Source organism: Megascapheus bottae, chromosome 13 (genome assembly GCF_031878675.1).
Source record: "Megascapheus bottae isolate mThoBot1 chromosome 13, mThoBot2.hap1, whole genome shotgun sequence".
Lineage (NCBI taxonomy): Eukaryota > Metazoa > Chordata > Mammalia > Rodentia > Geomyidae > Megascapheus > Megascapheus bottae.
In genome coordinates, this window is record NC_143521.1 from 38,146,226 (window position 1) to 38,168,791 (window position 22,566).

General features: G+C 39.3%; 1 protein-coding gene across 4 annotated transcripts in view; it reads left to right on the forward strand.

Annotated features, from left to right (window-relative positions):
• Positions 1 to 22,566, forward strand: part of Pds5a (PDS5 cohesin associated factor A) — a 100,336-nt gene that overhangs the window by 50,625 nt on the left and 27,145 nt on the right. For all 4 annotated transcript variants that reach the window (XM_090343695.1, XM_090343694.1, XM_090343692.1 and 1 more), the window contains 8 exons: positions 333 to 484; positions 2,113 to 2,226; positions 6,410 to 6,491; positions 10,835 to 10,883; positions 12,470 to 12,609; positions 19,344 to 19,459; positions 20,443 to 20,548; positions 21,675 to 21,835. In XM_090343695.1, coding sequence (XP_090199821.1) covers positions 333 to 484; positions 2,113 to 2,226; positions 6,410 to 6,491; positions 10,835 to 10,883; positions 12,470 to 12,609; positions 19,344 to 19,459; positions 20,443 to 20,548; positions 21,675 to 21,835 — 920 coding nt within the window. The remainder of the gene's footprint in view (positions 1 to 332; positions 485 to 2,112; positions 2,227 to 6,409; positions 6,492 to 10,834; positions 10,884 to 12,469; positions 12,610 to 19,343; positions 19,460 to 20,442; positions 20,549 to 21,674; positions 21,836 to 22,566) is intronic.

Here is a 22,566-nt window from a genome sequence, read left to right on the forward strand (position 1 = left end):
TAACAGTCCCGGAGTTTGGCCTAGTGGTAGAGTGCTTGCCTAGCATGCATGAAGACCTGGGTTCAATTCCTCGTTACCACATGCATAGAAAAAAGATGAAAGTGGTGCTATGGCTCAAGTGGTAGAGCTTTAGCCTTGAGAAAAGTCCAACGACAGTGTTCAGTCCCTGAGTTCAAGCCCCACAACTGGCAAAAAATTAAAAAAAAATGCTCACAAAAATACTGTGCTACAATTTATTTGTACATAAAACTGTACCAGCTGGTGAAACCTTAGCATTGTTTGCAGGCTAGTGCAAAGATTTGTTATAGTCTAATACATGCTATGTTTTCTAGTGGCGAGTAAGAAAAGAAGCTATGATGGGTCTGGCTCAACTTTATAAAAAATACTGCCTTCATGGTGAAGCAGGAAAGGATGCTGCAGAGAAAGTCAGCTGGATCAAGGATAAACTTTTACATATTTATTATCAAAACAGCATTGATGACAAGTGAGTCAAATGTATTGGTTAAAGTTGGAATCTAATCTGCTTTTTACTTTTAAGTATGTCTATTCCATGTTTAAATAATTTATTTCTAAATTTGAAGTTATTTCTGCATATTTATATGTTCTGTATTTAAATAAGACTGTCCATAATTGTATGGTAACCTAATAGTGAAATAAAAATAGACCTTGGAGGCATATTAGAGAAATATAGGCCCGGATTGTGGTGTGGTAATTGAGTGCTTGCTTAGCATGCATGAAGATCCAGGTTCGTTTCCTTAGTACCACATACATAGAAAAAGCCAGAAGTCCCAAGGACAGGTCTCAGCCTCTGAGTTCAAGTCCCAGGATTGGTGAGAGAGGGAGAGAGACATAATATTCCTTACTGGATTTTCATATGTATTAATAAGCATGATGCACTATATTATAATAAACACTGATAATTTATGACAAGTTGTTGTTTTTGCAATGGAGTCTCTACCAGTCGAAGGAATGCTGATTTCATTTTGTGAATCTATTTTATATTATACTAATAGCCGTTGGTTATAAAGTACTTTGCAGTGTTTCATTGAATTGAGGCAAGTTAGTTGTCACTGGATATATATCCACATACATACATACACACACACACACACACACACACACACACACACACACATCATTGGTTAAATGAAAAGCTCTTGTTCTCTTATTCCCTTGATAATGAATAGTAGATATAAAGCAAGCAGAAAAATATTCCACTGTTGATAAGAAATTGAGTGGAAAGAAGAAAAATTCATTGTGTACATTTTTCATAAACTAACCATCATTCTCAGATCCCAGCCTCCTGAGTAGGTAAGATTATAGAGATGAGCCGCCAGCACCTGGTTTACTTAACCATTTTTGAGCTGGGCACCGGTAAATTGTTCCTGTAATCTTTGGGAGGCTGAGATCTGAGGATCATGCATGGAGTAAAGCCCAGGCAGGAAAGTCTATGGGAAAGTCTTTATCTCCAATAAACTTCCAAAAAAAGCCTGAAATGAGCCTGTGACTCAAAGTGGCAGAATGGTAGTCTTGAACACAAAAGCTCAGGACAGCTCCTAAGCTGTCAGAGCAGCACATACACACATGCATGCGTGAATGCACACAAAATAATACTTAACCATTCTAGAACAAATGTTCCATAATGATAGATTATAACGTAATAAAGCCACTGTACTTATTGTCTAATTTGGAAATAACTACTGAACATCTTCTAATTAAAGCCAGGCACTGTAGCTCACACCTGTAATCCTAACTACTCAGAACGCTGGGATTTGAGGATAGTGGTTCAAGGCCAGCCCGGGCAGTAGAGACCATGAGACTCTTATCTCCAGTTAACCACTAGAAAACTAGAAGTGGTGCTGTGGCTCCGGGGGTAGGGTGGAAGCCTTGAGCTGAAGAGCTGAGGGACAGTACCCAGGCCCAGAGTTTAAGCCCCATGACTGACCACCACCCCCCCAAAAAAAAAAAAAAGGAAAAATAATGTTCTAATTAAAGAATCTGATCATTGTATATGTGCTTATAACGAGTACTGGTATACTTAAAATGGTTAAAATGACTATTGCCTTTCAATAATTATATTTGGGGCGGGGGGATTTTGTTGTTGTTTTGTAGACTGTTAGTAGAGAAAATTTTTGCCCAGTATCTTGTTCCCCACAACCTGGAAACAGAAGAAAGAATGAAATGCTTATATTATTTATATGCTTCTTTGGATCCAAATGCTGTAAAGTAAGTTACTCTTCAAATGGCCGACTTATTTTCCTAAGTGGATTTTGCTTTTTAGTATTTAAGTTAGAAAATCTTACTTGCTTTCTTACTTACATATGTAAATACTGTCTTGCTATATGGCCCTGTCTAACCTTAAACTCTAGCTAAACCAGACTGGCCTCAGGCTTGGTGATACTGTTAAAACAGCCTGCCAAGCACTGAAATTCTATCCATGTACTGACACACCTTAGCAAAAAAAAAACCCAAGAAATACTGCAACTATAAATACAAATACAATGTTCTTTATGTTTTCCTTTTCTGTAGTTACATACTTGATAATCGCCTCTAGTCTTAGAGCCATGTTTAATCCTTTTTTTTTTTTTTCCCCATGCTTTGGAAGAATTTGCAGACAGGCAATTAATTCATATTATATGCTGTCCATTTGGAATTTCTCATTGTTTCCCTTTTCTTAGAGCATGGTGAGGAACTTTTTTTTTTTTTTAAAACCATGTGCCATTTATAACAGCAGAAGAGGACTGCTGTACACTTCAGTACTGGGAATGTGGCTTAGTCGTAGATTGTTTTGCCTAGCATACATGGATTTATTGCCTTAGTACGACATAAATAGAAAAGGCTGGAAGTGGTGCCAAGGTTCAAGTGGTAGAGTGCTATCCTTGAGCAAAGAAGCTCACAGACAGTACCTGGGCCCTAAGTTTAAGCCCCAGGACTGGCAAATATAGATAAATATAATACAAATTGTCAGTACAGGCTAATGGTCTCTATAAGCTGACAAGCATATTTTTCTTTCCCATTATATACCAAATAATTTTGAGGGCTTTATATAGCCTATGGAATGGGTAGCACGCATGTGCCCTCCTCCCCCAATCTTTGACTAAGATCATATCTTTTCAGCAGAAATTCTGTGAAGCTAATTTTATATCCCTGATGTGCCATATCAGCAGATGTTAACTTTCATTCTTTTAAAGCTTTACAAGTGAGCAATAATGCCAACTCTTGTGGCAAAAAGAAATATTGGTCATTGTTCTAACTATTCAGGTAAAATAAGTGCTCTTTGTACCTATGAAGTATGGAGGGGATCTCTAAGTTAAGAAAGTTTATGTTTATAGAGAAAAGAGAGTAAAATAAAATCTGTTTAAAGTCAGTTTTAAAAATATACTCATTACTTGACTTAATGGAAATAATAATTTATTTATTTATTTATTTTTGCCAGTCCTGAGCTTGAACTCAGGGCCTGAGCACTGTCCTTGAACTTTTCTCAAGGCTAGAGCTCTACCACTTGAGCCTCAGTTCCCGGCCTTTTTTTTTTTTTTTTTTTCAACGTATGTGGTACCGAGGAATCAAACCCGGGTCTTCGTGCATGCTAGGCAAGCACTCAACCACTAGGCCAAACTCCCGGCCCCAATATAATTTATTTTTGTGTGCTTTAAACCTTTGATATCAAATGTCTGTCCTTTTGCCTTTTTTTTTTCCTGTGATATACTATACCTTCCAAAGGTTTCTATATTTTCTGTACTTGAGGCATATATATGCTACACATTTAGACATTTTATCTTTCCTGGTCTAGAACTATGTAGCTGCCTTAGTTTAGAGCAACTTACAAAAACCCTTAATTGGGGCCTCGTGTGGTAGCTCACACCTATAATCCTAGCTACTCAGGAGGCTGATCTGAGGATCACAGTTCCAAGCCAGCCCCTGCACTAAAGTCCAGTGAGATTCATCTCCAGTTAACAACCAGAAATCTGGAAGTGGTGCTGTGGCTCAAGGGGTAGGGTAGCCTTGAGCTGAAGAGCCCAAGGACAACACTCAGGCCCAGAGTTCAAGTCCCACAACCGACAAAAACAAAACAAAAACAAAAGCACCTTTTTTATATATGTGGCAAGATCTTGCTGACCCTTGCAAACTGTCAGTAGTAGACTTTTTGTCTAACATTCATGAGGCTTTGAGATTTGATTCCAAGCACAGCATTTACTGAAAAGTAAGAAATTCTTTTTATGAAAAACCCTGCATTTACCATTTGTTTCTAACTGTCGTAAATCCTAAGAATTTGTTTCTTAAAAAATTATATATAGGTAAAACCACATACCTATAGTCAACTTGTATTTGACAAAGAAGCCAAAGGAACAAACACAGCCTGTTCAGTTATTGGTGCTGGCAAAACTGGGCAGCCACATGCAGAAAACTAAAAATTGACCCTAGCCTTTCGCCATGCACAAGTATTAACTCAAAATGGATCAAAGACTTCAATGTCAGTCCAGAAACCTTGAAACTCCTACAGGTTATAGTTGGAGAGACACTGGAACGCATAGGCACAGGCAAAAACTTTTTGAACAGAATCCCAGGGTCACAACAGGTTGGAGAGAGACTCGATAAATGGGATTACCTAAAAATAAAAAGTTTCTGCATAGGGCCGGGAGTTTGGCCTAGTCGTTAAAGTGCTTGCCTAGCATGCATGAAGACCCGGGTTCGATTCCTCGGTACCACATACATAGAAAAAAGCTGGAAGTGGTGCTGAGGCTCAAGTGGTAGAGCTCTAGCCTTGAGAAAGTCCAAGGACAGTGCTCAGGCCCTGAGCTCAAGCCCAGGACTGGCAAAAAAAAAAAAAAAAAAAAAGTTTCTGCATAGATAAAAGCATAGCTACAAGAGTAGAAAGACAGCCAACCAACTGGGAAAAGATATTTACCAATAATACATCAGATAAATGCTTAATATCCAGTATCTACAGGGAACTCAAGAAACTAATCCCCCCCAAACCCAATAAACCAATCACTACATGGGCAAGGGAACTAAAGAGAATCTTACGAAAAGAAGAGGTTAAAACGGCAGAAAAGCATATAAGAAAATGCTTATCATCCATGCCATAAAGGAAATGCAAATAAAAACAACTTACAAGAATGGCCAAGATTTTGACCTCAGACAATGACAGATGCTGGCGGGGTTGTAGAGAAAAAGGAACCCTACTGCACTGCTGGTGGGATTGTAAACTAGTTCAGCCACTCTGGAAAGCAATGTAGAGATTTCTTAATGAACTGAAAATTGACCTTCCCTACAATCCCGCCATACCTCTCCTGGGCATCTATCCTGAACATCCTGCCATACCACTCCTGGGCATCTATCCTGCACATCATAACCCAGGATATGATAAGGACACCTGCTCATCTCTGTACTATTCACAATAGCCAAGTGATGGAAACAATCCAGATGCCCTACTGCAGATGAGTAGATAAAAAAATGTGGTATATACAACGGAATTCTACATAGCCAACAGACAAGATAAAATAATGGCATTTGCAGGGAAGTGGATTAATCTAGAGTGAATCATGTTGAGTGAGACAAGTCAAGACCAAAGGAACAAAAGGCACATGGTATCCTTAATATGTGGCTAGTAGATCCAAACAGTACAAGAGCAAGGATTCAATATTTGTGTACCCAATGCTATGGACATGGTATTGGAAATATAAACACAACTACATAGACATAAAAATTTATGACTCTATAGACATAATGTTTTATTACATAGATTAATATGTATCCATGACATACAAACCTGCAGTCTAATTTTAATTATGTTCTAAAATCTAAGTGCCAGTGATTGTATATGGAGATTCCCTTCTTGAATACTTGTTTGTTAAATACAGTATTTGAAGTATAATGTAAAAATCAATGTTAAGTTCTTTAATAAAGAAAATTATATGTTAGAGCCAGGTGCTGTGGTTCATGCAGGTAATTCTACCTACTCAGGTGGCTGACATCTGAGCATCGTAGTTCAAGGCCAGCCTTGGCACTAAAGACCATGAGACTCTTTATCTCCAATTAAGCACTAGAAAACTCAAGTGGTACTGTGACTCAAGTTGTAGGCTGGTAGCCTTGAGCAGAAGAGCTTAGGGACAACTCCCAGGCCCAGGGGTAGGACGATAACCTTGAGCAGAAGAGCTCAGGGACAGTGCCCATGCCCAGAGTTCAAGCCCCATTACCTACCCCCTCCCCCGTTTTTTTTTTTTTTTTAATGTATTCATGTAGGGTGCTGTAGTGTAGAGATTCTGTAGCTCAAGTGATAGAGGACAAATCTTGAGAAAGTTCAAGAACAATGTCCAGGCCCTGAGTTCAAGTGCCAGGACTGGCAAAAAAAGATGTAAAAGTTATATGTACATTAAGAAGAGTAACTAATGTATTTTTAACTTTACAGAGCTCTCAATGAAATGTGGAAGTGTCAGAACATGCTTCGGAGTCATGTACGCGAACTATTGGATTTGCACAAGCAGCCTACCGTAGGTTCATAGTTTGTTTAAAGTCATTATTTATAGTATTTACTTTTCTTTTTGGCCAATCCTGGGGTTCAAACTCAAGGCCTGGTTACTGTCTTTGGACACTTTTTGCTCAAGGCTAGTGCTTGGCCACTTGAGCCACAACACCATTTCCAGCTTTTTCTGAGAATGTGGTACTGAAGAAGCTAAACTTAGGGCTTTATATATGCTTGGGTGCACTCTACCACTAGACTGCACTCCCAGCTCCTTTTTTGTTTTTTGTTTTTTCTTTTTTGGAGGGTCTTGGGTGTTGATATTATTTTTTTAAATAGTACCATATAATGAACAGGTTAAAAGTACCTTGGGTATCCCATTTTCCAAATGTCATTTAAACATAATTTCTGTGGTTGCTCAGGCTAAATTGTCATTGTAAATGAATAGAATGCTTATTTTCTGGAATGGACAAAGAAGTGCTTTGCCAAATTTGGTTGCTGTCTTTCTTGCCCAGGCTAACTTAAGATCTTAGCCTCCTGAGTAGCCAGGATTATCAGTGTGAGTCACCATCACCCAGCCGCCTTAGTGTGAGTTTGAGTTAGTTTGCTAGAATGGTAGCTATTAGCCAACAAATGCTACCGAATTCTCTCATGACCCATGTATATTAGAGCAAGTCTATCTGTAAATGATCTGATAGGAAATTAAAGTGTTCCTGTAAAAGCTCATTTATTAAGTTACTCTTAGGGCATCAGCTTTGGAGTTATTGTCACCTTTTTATCAAAAATACTAAAATTTAATATTAACTCATAGCAAAGTGTAGATTGTTAGGAAGTTTTTTTTTTTGCTAATCCTGGGCTTGAGCTCAGGGCCTGAGCACTGTCCTTGGACTTTCTCAAGACTAGAGCGCTACCACTTGAGCCTCAGCACCACTTTTGGCTTTTTTCTATGCATGTGGTACCGAGGAATCGAACCCAGGTCTTCGTGCATGCTAGGCAAGCACTCTTACACTAGGCCACTCCAGACCAGGAAAATAATTTTTGGAGGGGAAGTTACTCTTTCGTGTGCGTGTGCGCATGCATGCCATTCCTGGGGCTTAGTCAGAGCCTATTTGCTATCCCTGAATTTTTTTGTTAAGGAGTCTGATACTCTTATCATTTGAGCCACAGATTTTTCTTCCCAGGTTGACTTTGAACTGTGATCCTCAGTCTCAGCCTCCTGAGTAGGTAGGATTATAAATGTTAGTTACTGGTACCTGACAAGGGCAAAATAGTCTAAGGGATTGTTTCGTTTTGTTTTGTGGAATTGGTGTTTGGACTCCGATCTTTTTTCTGTGCCACTGCATTTGTTTTTGCTCTAGATTGTGTGTGTGTGTGTGTGTGTGTGTGTGTGTGTGTGTGTACATACAAGTGTTAATACTAAGGCTTGAACTAATACCTTCCCTTTCTTAGTTGGCTTTTTCTTTCACTCTACCACTTGAACTATCCTCTATCCTATTTTTTTTTTTTTTTTTGCTGGTTCCGGGGACTGAACTCGCGCATTGAGCTTTCCTTAAGCTTTTCTATGTATGTGATATTGAGGTATCGAACCTTGGTCTTCATGCATGCTAGGCAAGCACTCTACCACTAGGCCAAAATCCCGGCCCCTTTTCTGCTGTTTCTATTTTTTTGTTTGTAGGCTGCTAGCCTCCCCCTTGAGTCACAGTGCCACTTCCGGTTTTCTAGTGGTTAATTGGAGATAAGAGCCTCATGGTCTTCAGTGCCTGGGCTAGCCTTGAACTGCAATTCTCAGATCTCTGCCTCCTAAGAAGCTAGAATTATAGGCATGAGCTACTGCACCCGTTTCCCCCCCCCCCCTTTTGGCAGGGGGCAGTCTTAGGGCTTTAACTTAAGGCTTGGGCACTGTCCCTGAGCTTTTTGCTCAATGACAGCTCTCTACCACTTGAGCCACAGCAACACTTCTGGCCTTTGATGTATATGTGACACCAAGGAATTCAACCTAAGGCTTTGTGCATATTAGGCAAGCACTCTTCCACTAGGCCACACTCTTGGCTCTACTTCTGCCTTTTTAATGCTTAATTGGAGCTAAGAATCTCTTGGACTTTCTTTCTCAGATTGTCTTTGAACCTTGATCTTCAGATCTGAGCCTACTAAATAACTAGGATTACAAGTTCAAACCACCATATCCTGTGTTGGTTTTTTGTTTGTTTTTGTTGCTTTGTTTTTACATTTTGTTGTTATAATATATTGCTATTATAAAGGTTTTATATATATATGTATATATGGGAGGGGTGGGGAGAGCGAGCACGTGCCAGGGGATCAACAGATGGGAGGTATTACCTTTTTTCTTTATTTTTTTCATATATTTTTTATTGTAATTAATAGAAGGGTTACATGATATTTGTCAGATAGATGGTGCATTAATTCCCATACATTGATACCCTTTCACATGTCTTGGTCCCCATTCCCCCCCCCCCACACCCCCTCCATCTTGTTTTCCCCTGTTCCCTATCCAATTTCAAATAACCAAATACAAATATATTCTTTATTTTAAACCAAGAATTGCTTTGGCTATTCTAGATCTTTTGTTCCATATGAATTTTTCAATTGCTTTCTCTATCTTGGTAAAGAATGTCATTGGAAGTTTTATGGTGATTGCATGGATTTTACATCATTTTTGGCAATATGGCCATTTCACAATGTTCTAGCTATAAAGGAACAAAAAAGTCTTTCTAATTTCTCGTGTCCTCTTTGATTTCTTTCTCCAAATTTTTATAGTTTTCACTATAAAAATCTTACATTTTTGGTTAGGTTTAGTTCTAAGTTGGTAGGTTTTTGTTTTTGTTTTGAGTCTATTGCAAATGGAATTGTTTTCCTGATTTCCCTTTCTGCTTGTACATTGTTGTCATACGAAAACCCTAGTGACTTTTGTGGGTTAATTTTATATATTGCTACTTTGCCAACATGGTTGATCAGTTCTAATAGCTTGTGAGTGGAATCTTTTGGGTCCTTAGAGATAAGATCTCATCATCTGCAGATAAGGATGGTTTGACTTCTTTCCCTGTATGAATCCTTGTTTTTGTTTCTGTTTTGTTTTTTTGGTGGGTTGTGGGGCTTGAACTCTGCGCCTGTGCCCTGTCCCTGAGCTTTTCAGCTCAAGGCTACCACCCTACCTCTGTAGCCACAGCCCCACTTTCCATTTTTCTAGTGATTAATTGGAGATAAGAATCTCACTTCCTTTGTGTTCTTTTGTGCCCGGACTAGCTTTGAATCTCAGATCTCAGCCTCCTGAGTAGCTAGGATTAAGTTATGAAACCCTTTTATGTCCTTTTCCCTGCCTTATTGCTCTAGGTAGGAATTCCAGAACTATTCTGAAGTGGAGTGGAGAATGGACCCCCTTGCCTTGTTCCTGTTTTTAGGGGAAATGGTTTAACATTCAGTATAATGTTGGCTGTTTGTCTGTTATATATGGCCTTCTGCATCTGTTCAGATGATAGTGTAGTTTTTGTCTTTGGCTTCCAGGAGGCTATTTTTTTCAATAATGTCTTGGTTTTGTTTTTATGTTGTTCCAGGGGGCCTGAACTCAGGGCCTGAGCACTATCCCTAAGCCTTTTTGCCAAGGGTAGAGCTTTAACTACTTGAGCCAGACCTCCACATCTACCTGTTTGGTGGTTAATTGCAGATAAAAGGCTCACTATCTTACTTTCCTGTCATACTGGCTTCAAACTATGATCCTAGTCTCTCAGCCTTCTAAGTAGCTGTGATTACAGGTGTAACTAATGGCACCTGCCTTTTTTTCTTTTGTTTTCTGTTATTTGCTTTCTGCTTGGTGCTGTGGTCCTCCTACCTATGCTTCCCATGTTGCTTAGATTACAGCTATGTGCCACCATGCCAAGTTTGTTATTTGAGTTGGGTGTCTTACTAACATCATGTCTGATGTAGATTCAGGACGCAGTCATCCCAATCTCTCCCTCCTCATTAAAAGGAGCTTGTGCCTGGTCCCTTATTCTGAGTTCTTTTGGCAAAGGTTCTTCGTATACTGCCCAGGCTGATACCACACTTAGGAACTTACATGATACTATTCCTTTATCCATCTGAGTAGCTAAGACAATGGTCACTCAGCTATTTGGGTATTTTATTTATATTTTAATGCTTTACTACTATCAACTCTTTTACCTCTATTTTGTCTTAATGGTTGTTATTTCTCAATACTATAGTTCTTTGCTTTCAACTTAAGGTATAGATATCTCAAGCATTTTTTCTAGTGGGTACATTGTGATTGTTAAGTATGACCCATTGCACAGTAAAGAGGATTGATTTTTTTTTATTATTACTATATATGACTCCCTGTTATTTTGTTTCTGTTTTAAATTTCAGTCAGAGGCTAACTGTTCTGCCATGTTTGGGAAACTGATGACCATAGCAAGTGAGTATATTTGATCACCACTAAATATATAATGAATATTAGACCCACTAATTTACCCAATGTGAATGAAATTGAAATTTAAAAAAAATTCTGTATGATGAAAGGAGTAACACCGATGAAGGATTGCACTTGTAAACTGATGTGTTGAATTGAGACCCCTTTTAACAACTACTGAAAGATAATAAAAAAGAAGTACAATCTCGCCAGTTTGTATGATTTTCTCTTAACTGCTTAGTTTTGTTTTTCTAAAGTGTAATTTTGTTCCAGCTATTAAGTCAGTAATGAATAGTTCTTTTTTTTTTTTTCCTTTTTTGTGGGTCATAGGGCTTGAACTCTGACTGGGCACTGTCCCTGAGCTCTTCAGCTCAAGGCTACTGCCCTACCCTTGAGCCAAGACCCACTTCCCATTTTCTTGAGGTTAATTGGAGATGAGTCTCAGGTTCTTTTGTGCCCAGGCTGGCCTTGAACCTTGATCCTCAGATCTCAGCCCTCCTGAGTAGCTAGGATTATAGGCGTGAGCTACAGTGCCCGGCTATGAATACCTTTTTTTATTCCTGTCAGTTGGCAGGCTGGTACTCAGCCTGTGCAATGTTCCTGAGTTTTTTGCTCAAGGCTAACACTACTACTTTGAGCTACAACTCTTATTTCCAGTTTTTCCGGTAGTTTAGTGGAGATAAGATTCTCACAGATTTTTCTGCCCTGGATAGCTTTGAACCATAGTCTTTAGATTTCAGCCTCCTGAGTAGCTAGTATTGCAGGTGTGAGCCATCAGTGCTTAGCAAGTACAATTATTTCTTGAATAATGGGACCGTTTGACTTGCCAGCCAAACTCTAGGCACTATCCCTGAGCTTATTTTTGTTCAAGGCTAGTGCTCTACCAGTAGAACTATTGTTCCACTCCTGCCTTTTTCTGAAAGTTTTATTGCAGATAAAAATCTTACAAGGGCTAGGACTTTAGCCTAGTAGTAGAGTGCTTAGGCCCTAAGTTCAAACCCCAGAACTGGCAAAAAGGAAAAAAAAAAAAGCCTCACAACCTTTCCTGTCTAGGGTGGCTTCTAATAATGATCCTCAGATCTCAGCCTCTGAGAAGCTATGATTACAGGTGTGGACCACTGACTAGTCTACCCCTTTACTTTTGAAGGAACTTACTTTTAATTGAGTAGTTTGTTTTAGTCATGGACCTTGGACCTCTGGGCCTGGGCATTGTCCCTGAGCTACCCCTTGAGTCACAGTGCCATTTCTGGTTTTCTTTTGATTAATTGGAGATAAGAGTCTCATAGACTTTATAGTGTCCAGGCTGGCTTTGAACTGTGATCTTCAGATCTCAGCCTCCTGAGTAGCTAGGATTACCGGCGTGAGCCACTGTGCCCAGCTAATTGAGTAGTTTTTCATGACTATTTATTTATTTATTAGCCAGTCTTGGGGCTCAAACTCAGTGCCTGAGCACTTGAGCCACAGCGCCACTTACAGACTTTTCTGGAATACTGAAGAATTGAACCTAGGGCTTCATGAATATTAAGCAAGACCTCCACTACTCAGTCATGCTCCTAGCCCATTAATAATTTATTTGCTCTTCATTTTTGTAGAGAATTTGCCTGACCCTGGGAAAGCACAAGATTTTGTGAAGAAATTTAACCAGGTTCTTGGTGATGATGAGAAACTGCGTTCTCAATTGGAGTTACTAATCAGCCCAACCTGTTCATGCAAACAGGCAGATGTTTGTGTGGTTAGTAATGATATTTTTACTTTCAGTTATAAAATATTTCATTAAAACCTTTTTTACACTCACTGCTTGTGTAAACAAAATTGTTCAGATTGGTTACTTAGTGTATATCTATGTTCAACTTAGTTCTTTTGACGTATACACTGTTGACTATGTACTTTCTAATTTGAGATCTGAGAACTTCCTAATCATAAGAAATTGTTAGCAATTAAACAAGATAAAGTAATTCGTATTTAGTGGACACTCAATGAATGGTAAGAATTATTTAAATGCTGTTTGTGCATGCATTTATTCTCCTATGTATTGCCATGACATGAAATAATCCCCTGTCAGCAGATTGCCTATCTAAATGTTTGTGTATGTGGTTTCACTGACAAATAAGGCCAATTCCTATATAAACTTTTGTCCTCATTTTGTTCTTGGACTCCTTATTTTGTAGAAAACCATGAAACTATCAAGAAAGAAAACTTCATCTGTTCATTTATTCAGCATTTTAAGAGACAGGGTCCTAGGTTTGAATTCACCTATACCATTTACTACCAGTGTGACCTTTTAGTAAGTTACTCAATTTTTTTTTCTGAGCTTATTTTTCTCACCTATGTATGCTAACAATCTCTTAGGGTTTTATGTATACTACTATATTTCTTAATATTTGTTCTTGGATTGATATACAGTATATACTTTATACTATTCATATATTATTGTTTTGGCACCAGGATTACAGAGATGAGTAAAAGAAAGGTATTTCTAGCCTACCTCTGCCTGCTGTATAGCATGCCTTGACTCTCCCCCTCCCCCCTGGAAATGAGAGTCCTACAGACTTTTCTGCTTAGGCTGGCTTTGAACCATGATCTTAAGATCTCAGCCTCCTGAGTAGTCTTGCAGGTGTGAGCCACCTACCTGGTTGGCTAGTTTCTTAGGGTAGGGTCCTTGCCACTTTTTTATCCAGGTGGGCCTTGGAGCAAAAATTTTTCTTTGGCTTTCAAGGAGCTTGGATTACAGGTATACTGCATCTGACTGTACTCTTGTATTTCTGAACTTCAGGCTTTGCTGATAGCACTTAAAGATTTTACTTTCTTCAATTTTGAATTGAATTCCAGACTGTTGTCCTGCAGAAAAATCTTCCATAAATGTATACATACACTTTTTTTTTTTTTGCCAATCCTGAGGCTTGCACTCAGGACCTCTGAGCACTATCCCTGACGTTCTTTTCCTCAAGGTTAGCACTTTACCACTTGAGCCACAATGCCACTTCCTACTTTATCTGGGTATGTAGTACTGAAGAATGAAACCCAGGATTTCATGCACGCTAGTCAAGCACCGTACCACTAAGCCACATTCCTAACGCATGTATATACTTCAAATACTAAGGATTTCAATTTAACATGTCTGTTTTATGTGTAGTGCATCTTATAACTCACTTCTTTCATCATCCACATCCCTACTTGTAAATTCTCCTTGTGCCATTGTCACATATGTACATTGTAGATTATGACTGCCCACAATTCCTCTCCATTTGTCTGCCTACTGCTGGAATCCTAGAGTAATACAGCTTGAAAATACTCAAGAGATATTTGTTAGACCAAAAAATGCAAACTACATATATAAAGCAGATGATTATGACCAAAATAACCCTGAAATTGCTGTATAAATCGCACAAGTGCCAAGAAGTGGTTTCTGGTTTTAGAAATCAGGGGAATATAGCCATGTTGCATACCTGTAACCCAAGGCAGGAAGATAAGTAGTTGGAGGCCAGCAAAGCTATATAGTGTGACTCTGTCTGATAAAGCAAGATAAAAGGCCTCATGCCTTTGTCCAGAATACCTCTCATCAGTTTTTCCTTTTCCGTGTGGGCTACTTACATATTTTCTCTTATACCTTTATTCTGATGTACAAGCTTGGCTCACGACACCTAGCTACTTAGGAGGCCAAGATCTGAGGATTGTGATTCAAAGCCAGCCTTCTGGCAAGTTTGTGAGACAGTTATCTGCAGTTAACTACCAAGAAGCCAGAAGTAGAAGTGTGGCTTCAGTGGTAGGGTGCTAGCCTTGAGCACAAAACTCAGTGGGCAGCACCCAGACTCTGAGTTGAAGCCCCAGCACCAAAACTAAATATAAGCCAAGAACCAGTGAGTCATGCCTATAATCATAGCTAGTCCAGAATATATGAGGATCATGGTTCAAAGGCAATGTGGGTAGGAAAGTCTATAAAATTCTTAACTCCAGTTAACCAAAAAAGTTGGAAGTGGAGTTGAGGCTCAAGTGGCAGGTTGCTAGTCTTGAGCAACAAAGCTCAAGGACATGTGCCCAAGCTCTTGAGTTCAAACCCTGGGACCAGCACAGTTAATAAGTAGAGAGAAGAGAGTAAGGATAAAAACATGAGTGCATGGATCCATTCACTTCACAAAATATAGGCATTACTTAGTAATAGAGTTTATAGAATCTGACTCTAATGGTTTCCTTTCTTAATCCAGGTTCTGTTCTTTGTTTTTTTGTATCAGTACAAAAGAGCACGGGTCTCTGCGCACTGATAGTCGAGTGCAGACCAGAGGCCACAAGCACAAAATTACAGCACCTTTAATACATTCTTTGGTAGGGGGCAGGTCCCAGCAAGCATTGGAGCAATACAAACCAGGAAGAGGGTCATGACTAATCATTGGTCGGTTTAGCGAGCTGTCGTGCTTTGAACTGATTGGCTAATGGGTGAAGGGAAAGACCCAATATGGGTTCAGGGGAGAAAGGCCCAGCAAGGGGCCAGAGGCGGACAGGCTAACAGGCTTGTGCCTAGTTCGCTGGCCCTCACAAGTTTTTAAAAAAATTTTAGGAAGCTATTTTTAGGAAGGTCTGTTGTGTATTAATAGAGACATAGGCCAATAGGTATGTGTGCATGTATGTAATGATGACTACAAAAGAAGTCTGTAATACTGTATTTCTTGACTTTAGGTTTTATGTATTCATGTACAGATTCTTAAAAAGGACAGCATATTAGCCAGATTCAGCTGTGCTTGCTTCATTTTTCTATGATGGCTCCTTCCATATTTTAAGGCTTTCTAAAATGTTTCTTTAACATTTAGGAAGGTACTCCTAAATCTGAATTTCATCTGTACTAGTTACTCCCAGTCAGTCAGTGAGTAAGTCAGTATTTCTGGTCTTCACATTCTTTTTGAGGCTTCACATGATTTTGAGGCTGGCCAAGGATACAGTAACTACATTTTGTCTGGGGCAGGAGAAACACCTGCCCTATGGGATAATTCTTAGGAAGTTGAAATTCTCTTTTTGTTGCTTGAGCACATGTTCTCCAACATGTTCAATACGCTTACAATTTACTACATAACTTATGCTTCAGATGACAGTATTACTATAAAGCTTCTCACTCAGCTCAAACGTTAAGATGGTAAAAACAATGTGGTAAGTATTCTTGTAAAAGCATATGCTTTGATAATGGAAAAATACATTATTCATTCCAGTTAGGATTGAAAATTAATCAGGGAATGGCTTATTATATAATAAGTAACTCAGGACTTGAGTCTAATGGGGTAAGTTGGAATTAGGCCAGGTATAGAGAATGACTTGAATTTCTAGCATGTATGACTGGTATCAGAAGCAATGGTATAAGTGTACATGATAAGCAGGTGTAACATTCCTCTGATTTGTGTTAAGATGTCGGGATTCAGGATTTGGGCAGTTAAATATTCTTGAGAAGATTAGAAGGAATACTTGCTAGGATTTTGTGTGCGATTTCTGGATTTTGAACTCAGGGTCTAGGCTATGTTCCTTAGATTTTTTTTTTTTTTTTTTTGCCAGTCCTGGGCTTGGGCTCAGGGCCTGAGCACTGTCCTTGGACTTTCTATAGGCTAGTCCTCTATCACTTGAGCCACAGCACCACTTCTGGAATTTTTTTTTCATATATTTTTTATTGTAATAAATAGAAGGGTTACATTATATTCACCAGATAGAAGGTGCATTACTTCACATACATTGATACCCTTTCTCATGTCTTGGTCCCCATTTCCTTTCCCCCACCCCCACCCCTATTCTGGAATTTTTTATGTATGTGGTACCAAGGAATCAAACCCAAGTCTTTGTGCATACTAGGCAAGCACTCCACCACTAGGCCAAACTCCCGGACCACAGCTCATTTTTCAGACCAAATGTGAACTGGTGAGGAAGGGAGAGGGTAACCTTCCCCTCCCCTTGCTAGGCAAGCACTCTTACTAGGCCAGACTCCCAGCCCTCCCTGAGGATTTTTTTGTACACAAAAAATTATGCACCCTACCACATGAGCTACAGCTCAACTTTCAGTTTTTTGGTAGATAATTGGAGCTGGAGTCTCACCCGGTTTCTTGCCTGGGATGATGTTGAACTGCAATCCTCTGGTCTCGGGCTCCTTAACAGCTAGGACTATAGGTGTGATCCACTGGATCACAGCCGTCCCCCTCGTCCACTTGTCTCCCCTGCTCTGTATTTCAGTGAGAATGATGTACATGATACTTCAGTCTAAAAGTTAAGCCTTTGGGAATTCCTCATGAGAAATTAGTGTGCTCTTAACCTACTGATTCTAGCTACAAGTTATACTTGTTAATATTGACTCCTCTTAGGAATTATTTTGATTGGTTAAGGGAAGAAATGTGTGATAGGGATTAATATGTACAGGACATGATTATTTTTTATTTTATTTTATGTAACTAAGTTATTCATTTTTTGCCAGTCTTGGGACTTGAATTAAGGGAATAGGCATTGTTCTTGAGCTTTCTGAAGGCACCACTAGCCTTGGGCCAGAACACTACATCTGGCTTTTTCTGAGTGTGTGGTAACCAAGAAATCAAACCCAGGGTTTTATGCATTCTAGACAAGCACTCTACCACTAGGCCGCGTTCCTGGCCCCTCTTTCTTTTAAAAAGATTGAAATTTTGACATAAGAATGGCTTAGTGGGAATGTGGCCTTGTGGTAGAGCTTGCCTACCATACACGAAGCCCTGGGTTGGATTCCTTGATACCATACACACAGTAAAAGTTGGAAATGGTGTTGTGGCTCAAAAGGTAGAGAGGTAGCCTTGAGCAAAAAAGGTCAAGTACAGTGCCCAGGTCCTAAATACAAGCCCAGGACTGGCAAAAAAATATAAAGAAATAAAAAGAATGGTTTACTTTTTAACCATATTAAAAGCTTAACTAGGGCTGGGAGTGTAGCAAAAAAAGTGTTTAGAGAATAGAGACAGTTATGAATTGAGTATCCTGGAATAATTTAATGGTCAGATTATTAATAATTAAAACTGTAGGAGCCTGGAGCTTAGCCTAGTGATAGAGTGCTTGCCTAGCATGCACGAGGACCCGGGTTCAATTCCTTGGTACCGCATACATAGAAAAAAAGCCAGAAGTTTTGTTGAGGCTCAAGTGGTAGAGCTCTAGCCTTGAGAAAGTTCAAGGACGCTGCTCAGGCCCTGAGTTCATGGCCCAGGACTGGCCAAAAAAAAAAAATAATAATAATAATAATTAAAACTGTGGAGGAAGAAGCTTGCAGACCTCAATTATTCCTGTATGATTTCCTCTAGAACTGTAAAGGGTATCAATGTAAAACTTTTCAACATCCTATCCTTTTGTTTGTTGTCCAGGTTAGTCTCAGTTAGTTTTTCATAAACTGAGGCAAATCTGTTTTAGCCTCCTAAGTAGCTAGGACCAAAAATATGTGACATTGTGGTTGTCTAAAAGAAAATACAATATTTCATCAGATTTTAAAATAAGAAAACATATCATCGAAGATAAAATTGGTTTAAAAAATAGTGCACTAAAAAGGTTATTCTTAGCAATTTCTTTTGTGGAGGGACAGTCCTGGGCCTTGAACTTGGTGCATAGACACTGTCCTTGGGCATTTCTGAAAGCTAGCACTCTACTACTCGAACCACAGGACCACTTCCCGGCTTTCTCTTTGTGTGTGATACCAAAGAATTGAACCCAGGGCTTCATGCATGCTAAGCAAGCACTGTACCACTAGGCAATGCTCCTGGTCTCTAAGCAATTTCATAAGAGAAATAAGAGTTAAGAGCAAAAATCAGCCAGGTGTGGTGGCTCATGCCTGTAATCCTAGCTTCTTAGGAGTCTGAGATCTGAGAATAAAGGTTCAAAGTCAGCCCAGGCACAAAAGGGCCTGAGACTCTATCTCCAAATAACCTATAGAAAACTGAGAAGTGTGATTTGGCTCAAGGGTAGGGTGGTGGCTTTGGACTGAAAAGATCAGGAACAACTCCCAGCCCCAGGGGTAGAGAGGTAGCCTTGAGCTGAAGAGCTCAGAGACTGTGCCCCTGGACTACCACCCCTCCCCCCACACAAAGCAAAAATCACTCCTAAATCACATTCTTTCCATTTTCTACCGTCCAGATTTGTCATCAGTTACTGAAAGTATAAATTCTAATGTGGGTCTAAAGATAAAAATGCATTATTTTCTGCAGGTTTTATGCTTTTATTTATTTATTTACACCAGTCCTGGGGCTTGAACTCAGGGCCTGGACACTGTCCCTGGACACTTTTTGCTCAAGGCTAGCGCTATGCCACTTGAGCCTCTTCAGCTTTTTCTGTGTTTGTGGTACTGAGGAGTCGACCTAGGGCTTTGTGCATGCGAGGTAAGCACTCTACCACTAAGCTCCACTCCTGGCCCTAAGTTCATAATTTTTACACCTACAATAATTTTATTTGGAGAAATATGAAAGTAATTTATATTCATGGTAACACTTTTTTTTTCAATAGAGAGAAATAGCTCGGAAACTTGCAAATCCTAAGCAGCCCACTAATCCTTTTCTAGAGATGGTCAAATTTCTGTTGGAACGAATTGCACCTGTACACATTGACTCAGAAGCCATAAGGTAAGCGAGCAAATAAATATACTCAAAAGTGATTTTAGTCTTAACCTACATTATTATAAATTTCAATTCTGAAACGCTGCAAAAAAACTTAAAAAAAATTCCCTGTAAAGCTCTCATAATGGTAACAGTGTACATGATGTCTTGAAATTGAAAGAGTTTTCATCTTACCATATTTGGCTTTTTTTTTTTTTTTGCCAGTCCTGGGGCTTGTACTCAAGGCGTGAGCACTGCCCTTGGGCTTTCTCAAGCCTTGCGCTCTGCCACTTGAGCCACAGTACTACTTCTGGCTTTTTTCAATTTATGCGATACCGAGGAATTGAACCCAGTCTTCATGCATGCTAGGCAAGCACTCTACCATTAGGCCAAACTCTTGGCCCCATATATGGCTTTTTGTGATCTTTTGTGGTATTTTCGTTTTGGAACAGCTAGACACCAAAGGTTCATTCTGCTCATCATAAGTACTCACGAGGCTAAGACAAAACTGAGGACTGAAGTTTTATGACAGCCCAAGAGACTCTTATCCTCCAATTAGCCAGGAAATATGGCTCAAGTGATAGTGCCAGCCTTGAGTGAGCAAGCTTAAAGCCCCTTGAGTGAGAGAAGTAGCTCAACGGCAAGTGCCTACCTATCAAGTATAAGACTTTAAAGCACCTTAAAAAAAAATCGTGTGTATTTCTAGTCTACATATGCTCATTAAAGAAAATTTAACCCAGGGGCAGTGAGTTCTTCTATAATCCTATCTACTGAAGAAGCTGAGATTTGAGGATTGTGGTTCAAAGTCAGCCCAGACAGGAAAGTTTGAGATTTCAGTCAACCAGTAAAAAGTGTAACTGTGGCTCATGGATAGTAGAACACTATCCAGGGATAGCACATGGCCCTGAGTTAATGCCCCGGTACTGGCACATGTGAGAGGGGGAAAAGATTATTATAATTATTTTTTTAATTTCATAGTCTTTTACTAACTTACACTTTTTTTAAAATAGTGCACTAGTGAAATTGATGAATAAATCAATTGAGGGGACTGCAGATGATGAAGAGGAGGGTGTAAGTCCAGATACTGCGATTCGTTCAGGACTTGAACTTCTTAAGGTATTTAGAAATGATTTTATCTCTGCTTATTTCCATAGAGTCTTGACTTATGTTCTCTTTAGGATATAAAAGAATCAAAGTTTAAAACTGTTTTGGTAAAAGATTTTTTTTTAAGAATTTATTAACATTGATTTTCACATCGTATTTCAAATGACATGTTTAACAAACGAATATTCGACAAGGGAATCTATATACAATCACTGGCACTTAGTTTTTAGAACATAATCAAAATTAGGCTAAGGGCTTGTATATCATAGATACATATTAATTTATGTAATAAAACATTATGTCTCACTACATGACCCAGAGTAACTTAGAACTTTTTATCCTCTTGCATAAGCCTCCTGTGTCTCAGATTAGAGAGGTATGTAGCATTCACTACTACTCCAGTCTCTTATGGGGGTCTCCCCCACACCCCCAGTCCTTGTCTTGAGCTCAGAGCCTGAGCATTGTAATTGGGCTTTCTCAACGCTAGAGCTCTACTACTGTAGCCTCAGCACCACTTTTGGCCTTTTCTATGTATGTGGTATCAGAAAAAAGCTAAAAATGGCACATTGGTACAAGTGGTGGGTCAGATGTGTTATTGAGCACAAAGAAGCTCAGGAATAGTGCCCAGGCTGAGTTGCAGACCTGGAACAGATGGAAAAAAGACTGAAAAAGGGCTGGGAGTGTAGCCCAGTGGTAGAGTGCTCACCTAGCATTCCTGAATTCCTGGGATCGATTCCTTGGTACCACCATACACAGAAAAAACTGGAAGTGGTGTTGTGGCTCAAGTTGCAGATCACTAGCCCTAAGCATATCGTGTCCAAGGACAGTGCACAGGCCCTAAGTTCCAGTCCCAAGAATGGCAAAACAAAACAAAACTCTTTGTAATAATGACTTAACGTTAATGTGTTAATGTTAACTGTGAGTGACCTTCAGGTGGTAGAATTTGCTTAACTTTCTCTTGAGATCTGTTTTTGATATTAAAATAAATGAAAGCTTTTTTATTTATATTTCACAAGATTCATTAAGTATGAAAGTTTTATTTCAAATAAACATTTGCATATCAAAATATGCCTAGTTTTTCTTTTATAATGGATTAAAACTATTGTCTATACTCCTAAAGCTACATCTATTTCTCCAGGTTCTGTCTTTCACACATCCTACCTCGTTCCACTCTGCAGAGACATATGAGTCCTTGTTACAGTGCCTAAGAATGGAGGATGACAAGGTAGCAGAAGCTGCAATACAAATCTTTAGAAATACAGGCCACAAAATAGAAACAGACCTTCCCCAGATACGATCGTGAGTATAGAAGCCCAGAAGATGTATTTTTAATGTTCTCATTTGTTTTGCCTGTCCCCTGCTTTAGTCCATTACCATTAGATTGTATATAAAGGAACTTTGTGTATAATAGTCATTTACTTTTTTGTACCTTTTTCTTCATAACTTGGTTATAAACTTAAAAGATTAAGCAAGCCGGACACTGGTGGCTCATGCCTGTAATCCTAGATACTCAAGGGGCTGAGAACTGAAGATCCGGGTTCAAAGCCATCCCAGGCACTAAAGTCTTTGAGACTTTTTTTTTTTTTTTTTTTTGCCAGTCCTGGGCTTCAGCATGGTGCCTAAACTTTTATCAAAGCTAGAGCTCTACCACTTGAGCTACAGCACCACTTCTGCCTTTTTTCTGTGTAAGTGATACCGAGGAATTGAAACTGGGTCTTTGTGCATGCTAAGGGAGTACTCAGATCTCAGCCTCCAGAGTAGCTAGAATTATAGGTGTGTACCACTGGACCCACTTAGACCACTAGCCTTAAGAAAAGAAGAAAAAAAAAAAACTCAGGGATAGTGCCCAGGCCTAAATTCAAGCCCCTAAATTCAAGAAAGAAAGAAAAAAGGGAGGACGGAATGAATGGAGTAAGAAGGAATTAATGGAAAACAGAAAAACACACCACCAAAGGCCTCAGTGTCAGTCCTGGTGACACATTTGGATTTTAGTACTCTAGATATAAAGGATAGAGTTTGCTCAGTTATTA